Source organism: Rhopalosiphum maidis, chromosome 1 (genome assembly GCF_003676215.2).
Source record: "Rhopalosiphum maidis isolate BTI-1 chromosome 1, ASM367621v3, whole genome shotgun sequence".
NCBI classification, from domain to species: domain Eukaryota; kingdom Metazoa; phylum Arthropoda; class Insecta; order Hemiptera; family Aphididae; genus Rhopalosiphum; species Rhopalosiphum maidis.
Genome location: NC_040877.1, coordinates 37332508 through 37341003, shown reverse-complemented (window position 1 = coordinate 37341003; position 8496 = coordinate 37332508). Strand labels below are relative to the sequence as shown.

The window sequence follows — 8496 nt, the reverse complement described above, 5'->3', positions numbered from 1 at the left end:
AAATAAGTTGGTGTGTATTGACGTAAAGAATGTGTTTTTATAAAGACTATTTGTTTAAAAAAAATACAAAATAAAATTTAATATTAATGAATATTAGTTGTTGTGTAATTTTCATTTAATTACGATTCACGATTAAACATAATATCTTCAATCGTAATTATGAGTCATGTATCATGTAACACTTGTCGAATTTGGTGATCGTCATAATCGTATATTTTCAAAAAAAGGTCGTTCAAATCCTAACATCGATTCCGCATAGTTTTCCCAAACCAAACCATTCATTACCACACACACACTGGTATAATGGTATCCATGCATCAATAACGCACACTACGTTTATCTAAAATCGTATTATCTTTTAGAACCACGCATCAGTTATTACATTTAATCAGAATCATAAAATTATAAATTATGAAATAAATTTAATAAAATATTTGAAAACACTATTTAGGATATATCTGCATTTATTCCTTTCCCAGTATTATTAACTATATATACCTACCTAGGTACCTTGTTTTATATTAATTATGTATTGAATTATTTTTTAAACATAGTTATTTTTAATTGATATCGAAATTATAATATAAGATCTCATATATTGAGTTATTTTATAACAATTTGTTTAATACCTAATTAATATTAAATTTTTAACTGTCAAAGTGTGTGTGATTTTAAACGATACCCGTCGAATTTAGGCGGACATAAATCCATGTTCATTATTAACAATATCGTGGATTATATTTTTAAATTTTAAATTCATAAACATATACAGTAAAAATTTAGGTAAGTAACTATAAATTATAATAGTATTTAAAAAATGTAGTGATCCACGGTTCTACGTTTAATAATTTCGCACTTGGAATACTGTTTTTAAAACGTTAAATTGAGATCATCTACAAAATGTTTTCCTATATTCGATTACTAATGTCTGATTTGTATGTATTATTGCAAAATACGAATAATAATATTAATAAGTATGAAGAAAAATTATTTTTTTACTTAATTAAATGCACAGCAACAAAGGCCACTGGATGAGTGAAAAATAGTTAATTTTTTATATTACATCATAGTCCTCGGTAGTATAGTGGTAAGTATCCCCGCCTGTCACGCGGGAGACCGGGGTTCGATTCCCCGCCGGGGAGGAATATTTTTTGCATATTTTTTAAAATGCAAAATTCGTTTTTTAATAATTATTACTTATCATTTTTATATTTAATTTTATTAATTCGTAATCAGATATAACTAAATAACTAATCTATTAACCACCAACTATACCTTATTAGTTATCACAGACTATCATAGTTTCGTTTATCTTTTGCTGTTTTAGGTATATCAATACTGATAAATCGCCAATCGGTTACCTTAATTTTTTTTATACATTTGTTATTTTTAACTTTATTTAAAATAATAATTACTTGTTATTCATAAATAATTTAAAAAGTTATACAACACATAATTTTCTTTCATGAAATATTATGAAAAATGTAACTCAATATAATAAACAATAAATTAATGATAGGTATCATTATAATAATATAGTATAACGCATTGTGTAAATAAACTAAATTAACGTTGTTAAATCCCATTTTCACAGTTAAATATGTATCACTTAACTGTATATTATCCAAATATTCAATTGACATATTTTCCTTTCATCGCTAATCGGGAAACGACAAAAAAATAAGTGAAAAACGAAAACTTCTTCAAAGTTTTTATAAGGCTATACCAATGCTCGTATAGGCATTTATTATGGAATAGACCATTCTATAGTCAATAGTATTGATTATAAATACTATAATATAATAATATATTATAATCAATGTCAATAGTATTAAAGGTAAGACATTTAAAAATATAAAAACATTTTTGATATTTACTAGCGTCATCTAGTAATTGCATTGTTGTTTTCAATAGTCTATGTTGTTTGTTAATAGAGCGCAGTACACGCCAAATCCAATTTTTAGACCCGATATGACGAAGAGACATCTAAATAAGACTAGTTTTCCATAGAAATTCCTGTTGTTTCTTAATTTATTGTCTGTGGTTTCTCAGTTTTCTCTATGATTTTTATGTAAACTGGTAAATTTTTAATTAAGATAAAATGTAATTTGATGTCCAAAACTGCCTACAGTCGACTATTTATCGTAAAAAAACTACACATTGTAAAATCAATACATTCATCACTTCGCTCAGAATCTAAAAATAATTAAACAGCAAATTTTACCTTAGAATTTCAATTGTTTAAAGGCTTTCTACGACAATGACAAAATCCAAAAAATATTTTAAGCTAGTTGCAGTTTTACCAAAATTAATGGACAGTCACGGGTATACGACCTACAGGCTACATGGCACACCCTAGTACGCTATGCTGTATTTTTAATGTAAATATTTTTATTATTCAAGCTGAGATAACTGAATAATAATTAACATATGAATTTAAATTGTTTGGGAAAATAAAATAATTAAAATTCGGAACATTTTTTTGTTATTATTATGTTGTTGGTGTCACGGCGCAAAAGATGGCAGCAAAATATAATTAGATGGGAGTTTTATTTTTTCATGTTGGTAGTAGTAAAATTGAGATTTTTTTTTCATTCTTATCATTTTGTGGGATATCAGTCAGTTTATCACCGCATGGCGTATAATTTCCCTTCTCCCCCGTAACCGCCATATAGTAACTCGTAATATTATATTGCTCTTTACTTTTTCTGTCTACTGTCTAGCGTACTAGCACAGTTGTACTTAATTCATACTAATTTATGACTGGTGCGTAGTTCATGGATTCATATCGGACTTGTTGATAGCCACTTACAATACAAAATGGTGCGGCACAATAATCAGTTGCCAAACAATTTACCACAACTCCAAAATCTTATAAAAAGGGATCCAGCATCGTATAAGGATGAAGTAAATTTAACTATTAAAAGATTGACTATCATGAATAATTTTGTAATTGATGTTTAAAACTTAAACATTTTTAGTTCCTACAACAACAACGCCATTATAAATCACTATTGGCAGTTTTCACATTGCGCCCAACAGATTTCAATAAAAGCCTTGATGAACTGGTAATGTTTATGGCTCAGGTAGCGCATTGCTATCCTGGTGAATTGGCAACCTTTGCACAAGAGCTCACGGATATGTTACAGACTCATGGTCCTGTTCTAGATAAGGATATGCGAATGGTAAGTGTTAATAACAACACAATTTAAAAATTAAAATATGCAATTATAATGTTACTGTATTTATATTCTCAGACATTTTGCCGAGCTTTAATATTGTTACGTAACAAGCGATTATTGACACCTACAGATTTGCTTTCTCTATTTTTTGGATTACTCAGATCACAAGATAAAGAACTAAGAAAATTTTTAGAATCACATATAGTTTCTGATATTAAGAACTTGAATTCAAAACATAAAGATGCCAAATTAAATCGAGTAAGTGTTGTATAAAGATACTGAAGTTATGAGCAACTGTAGATTATAATTATTGTTTTTTTTTTTTTTTGTTAGAATCTTCAAAATTTTATGTACACCATGCTTAAAGATAACAATGCTAAGGCAGCTAAAATGTCTTTAGTAAGTATTAAGTAAATTGTATAATAAAAAAATTAAAAATATATACCATATTGCATTGATATAATGTTTTCTATTTAAGGGTATAATGGTTGATTTGTACAAAAAAAATATTTGGAGGGATACAAAAACAGTCAATGTTATATCAACAGGTTGTTTTTCAAAAATAACTAAAGTCATGGTTGCTGCATTAAAATTTTTTGTAACTGTGGATGCTAATGATTCTTCAGACGAGAGTGATTCATCAAGTTCAGATGATGTAATTATTTACCAAATGATTATGTTATTCCTTAAAATACTAAAAAAAATTTAATTATTATCTAAGGACACACCCAATACTAGAGAAGTGATTATGGCTAATAAAGTGAGCAAAACTACAAGAAAAAGAACAAAAAATTTAAAAAAAGTTAAAAGATTAGTTGAGGTATGGATCATTTCAAATTACTTAAATTATTTTTGATTTGTATTTATAAAAATAAAGTCTAAAAATATAATTCAATTCAATTATTTCAGAAAAATAAAAAAAAAAAGAAACAATCACAATCATCTAATTTTGCGGCTTTGACATTAATACATGATCCTCAAGGGTTTGCAGAAAAATTATTTCATCAGTTAGAAAAAAGACATGAACGGTTTGAAGTAAAAATGTTGACATTAGATGTAGTTTCACGATTAATTGGTTTACACCAATTAATAATTTTCAATTTTTACCCTTATATCCAAAGGTTTTTACAACCTCATCAAAAAGGTTAATATAATATAAATTTTGACTTTCTATAATATATATATGTGTATTATTAATAAATAAATTCATATTAATTTTAATTTATGTAACTAAATTGGTTATTTAAAGTTGGTTCTTTTATTTATTTTGATATTTTTACTAAAATAGTCGATTTCATGATAAATATTGTTGTGATTACAGTTTATTAATGTAGATGTAAGATACACTTAAAATTTTGGCTACTGAAAGTCATAATATCAGATAAAGTATTTACACTGTAATAATTTGATTTATAATGTTTTAGAGGTAGTACGAATGATGCAATTTGTTGCTCAGGCATCACACGAAGTTGTTCCACCCGATGTTTTAGAACCTGTGTTACGTGCATTAGTTAATAATTTTGTTACCGAAAGAAATTCATCTGATGTCATGGCAATTGGGTAAGATTTGCATATTAATGAATAGATTTTTAAAATAGCAGAAAATATGGTATACATATATTTGTGTTTCTTAGGTTAAATGCAATTCGTGAAATGTGTTCAAGAGCCCCCTTGGTTATGACTGAAGATTTACTAAGAGATCTTGCTCAATACAAAAATTATCGTGAGCGTAGTGTCATGATGGCAGCTAAGTCATTAATACATGTTTATAGATCTTCTATGCCACATTTATTGCATAAAAAAGATAGGGTAATTATTTTTTTTTTTTTAGTTGTGTTACATTTATATTATTTAATTATGGTTAATGGTTATACTATTTTATTATTCAGGGAAGACCTACCGAGGCATCGTTGGAAATTGTGGCAAGAAAATATGGTGAAGTGGATGCAAAAGAGTTTGTACCTGGTGCTGAAATACTTCTCGAAACAGAAAATAATGAGTCTTGTGATGATTCTGATGAGTCAGGTGATGAATGGGTGAATGTTAGTCATTCAGAGGATGAAATCAGTGAAGATGAGAACATAGATGGTGAAGATGAAGATGTTGATGGTAGTGATGATGAAGAAAATGATGATGTAGAAAGTAATACTGATACTGAGGGAATAAATGACACTGATCAAAGTATTTCTACACAAAACTCAACAACAAACACGATTACTAAAAAAAAGAAAGTAATATCTAAAAAAGAACAATTAGCTGAAAAGAAAGAAAAGGCAGCTCAAGTTAGTTCAATGAGAATTTTATCTGATGAAGATTTTAAACGTATAGAAATTGCTCAATTAAGTAAACAGATGACTTCTGCTAAAAATCGTAAAAGACCCGCTGAACCTGAAGAAACGTCTAGGTAATAATCATTTTTAGAATACAGGGAGTAATAGAGAGACTTGACAAAAAAAATATGCTACTTAAATGTATGACAAAAATTGTAAATATTATATGATGAATAAATCATTTAAGAAATATACTCATGTCAGCAAATTCTCAAAAATCATATTTTTTTAAAAATTATTACGTTTCAAATTAATTTAATTAAAAAATATTAATATTTTAAAAAATAATTGACTTAGATAAATCTTTTTACCATCAGAATTGTTCCTATAATCAAATACACAAATTGGCTATTTTAAATTTATCTAAAAGAATTTAAATCAAATTTAATTTTTTTTTTCAGTTAAATAAAAAAAAAAAATTGAAAATATTAATTAGAACAAAAGTTATTCCAAAAGTCAGTTCTATCTGTTACACTCTGTATATTAAATATTAATAAATAATTAATTAATTTATATTTTATGTTTTTCAGGGGAGAATTAGTTCGGCTTAAAGATATTGAAAATATTTATAAAAAAAGAAAACATGATAAACAAACAAGAATAGACTCTATTAAGGTACCAATAAATTTACTATTAAATAAATTAAATATTTATACATTTTATTAATTATAGAAAGGACAAGAGGGTAGAGAGAAGTTTGGATACAAGGATGGGCGTTTAAATCCATTTTCTAGTAAGACAAACAGAGAAAAAAAGAAGACCAAAAATTTCATGATGATTAAACACAAGGCAAAAGGAAAAGTAAAGAAGTCTTTTAAGGATAAACAGGTAACTTATAAATTTAAAAATGTCATTATTAATAATTATGTAGCTTAAATTCATGTTAGTGATTATTTGATTATTAGTCGAAACTGTTATTTAAAATAATAAATAATGTCCATAAGAATTCATTTTAAAGTTTATGGCATAGGTTTTTAAACTCTTTTGGTTCACAATTTCACATATACCCAAAAATAAAAATAATTAAACAAATAATCACAACTCACAGTTTGGGAACCACTGTTTTAGAATATTAACTCAAATATAATATCCATTAAAGTTAAGAATATAATAATGCTTAGTAATTATTTATTTATTTATTAATATAGACAAATGTCCAATTCATAATATTTTAGTATAATATAATTTAAAAATAATAAGATATAACATATAAAAGATAAATAAACTAACACGTAGAATAATAATAATAACAATGTTTTTTAAAGTAATTGACTACTTCCAGAAGACATTAAAATATTTATTGGTTTGTTTGATATGTACTTATGAGAAGAATAAAGAATATAAAATAAATGATTGTTGCGAGTGTAGTGTTTGTTAACTTTGAAATTTAATCGACTTAATAAAAATGAATTAGCAATTTGGAGAAAAATGTGTTGTATGATAAATTGCTATGTAACTTTAAAGTTTCTAAGTTTAATAATTTTAAAATATTTTCATAACCAAAGTGAGGAGTTCTTAGAATATTATAGTTATGGTATATAAATCTGAGAACTTTACACTTTTTCAAGTTAATCATTATGTCCTGCATTTGTTTGTGGTCCCAAATTAATGGAGTATATTTTAATAAGGAACAAACTAGTGAGGAGTATAAACATTTGAGAGCAAGTAGATCATAAAAATTTAAACAGTCATACCAAATATAGCTAAGGCTTTATTTTAAATCACTGATACATGAGCATTGAATAGTAATTTAGAAAATAGAATCAAATAAAATCCCTAAGTCTTTAACAGAGGGCAAACGATGTAAATGAATTAATTAATCATTTTTTTTTCATTGATATCAATAAAAACTATTTATTAAATCTACAAAACAAAATTAATTTAATCATAATAATAGTGAATGTTTATAGATTTAGGTATACATATTTTGCTTGTTTTAAAAATGTATTAAAAATTGAATGTGGTTTGATTTTTGTTTATTATTATTTAATTGTATTCTTATATTTTTAGATATTTAAAATATAGTAAAGGATTCATAAATAGAATTTTGTTTTTGTTTTTGTTTTCAGATTGCATTACGAAATCATTTGACCAAGCTGAAGAAGATGAAATAATAAAATTAATTATTTTTGAATTTCATGTATTTAAAAATGTGAATTAAGTACAAGATAACTAATTGAAATATAAATGTTTATTTATTTGAAGTGTATCATCTATATTATGTAGTTATTACTTTTTCAAAACTGATTAAACAGTTTTATGTACTCAATTAGATAATTACTAAATAAACATTGACTATAATGTTACATGAGATAGGTAATCATTAAACCATTACACAAATTTTAATATTTTATGTAGATCATAGTATATTCTAAAAAAATGTACCAACATATAGTATAATTTTGTATTTTTGTACATATTGTTAGGTAATTAAAATTAGTAATGTCTAGTTAATCAAGATTTTCAATGATTAATTTTGAACATAGATATGTATCTGTTCAACATTGAGCATTAAAGAAATAACATGACCTTTTTCAGTGTTGTGTGTATATTAGCAAAACATATTGAAGTTAGATGTAGCAGATAATTTTTCTAAAACTGTGATACATCAAAATTAAAATTTAAACGAGTAGTTTTTTATTTATTGAACTTTATTTGCTAAGGATAATATAGATCCATGATAATGGGTTCAGAAGATATGGGGGCTATGAAAATTTTAAAATTTTAGTAATAAATATTAATCTATCAATATTATGTCACTATAGTACAATCGTTTTATTGTATGACTCTTTTTACGTAATATGATAGCACATAAATTGATATTTAATAAAAATAAAAATGAGTACCACTATTTATATTACTTTATCAACTATTTCGAGATTTGTATAAAAAGTAATACCATACCAAATTACCAAATGATAATGACTTAAATAGTTATTATTTGTATTATTATTATTATTATTATTATTATTATTAATTAACTT

General features: G+C 25.3%; 1 protein-coding gene and 1 non-coding gene across 2 annotated transcripts; both read left to right on the top strand.

Moving 5' to 3' along the window:
• Positions 1-1070: 1070 nt before the first annotated feature.
• Positions 1071-1142, top strand: Trnad-guc. Its single transcript has one exon. It is a non-coding gene; the product is annotated as a tRNA-Asp (tRNA).
• Positions 1143-2820: 1678 nt separating this feature from the next.
• Positions 2821-7728, top strand: LOC113560621 (protein SDA1 homolog). The gene is made up of 13 exons (XM_026966610.1): positions 2821-2907; positions 2982-3185; positions 3258-3440; positions 3516-3581; positions 3661-3837; positions 3904-4002; positions 4092-4326; positions 4607-4742; positions 4817-4991; positions 5072-5586; positions 6043-6127; positions 6185-6340; positions 7582-7728. The coding sequence occupies exons 1-13, from the start codon at positions 2821-2823 to the stop codon at positions 7624-7626; spliced, it is 2163 nt and encodes a 720-aa protein (XP_026822411.1). The 3' UTR covers positions 7627-7728.
• The last annotated feature ends 768 nt before the right edge of the window (positions 7729-8496 follow it).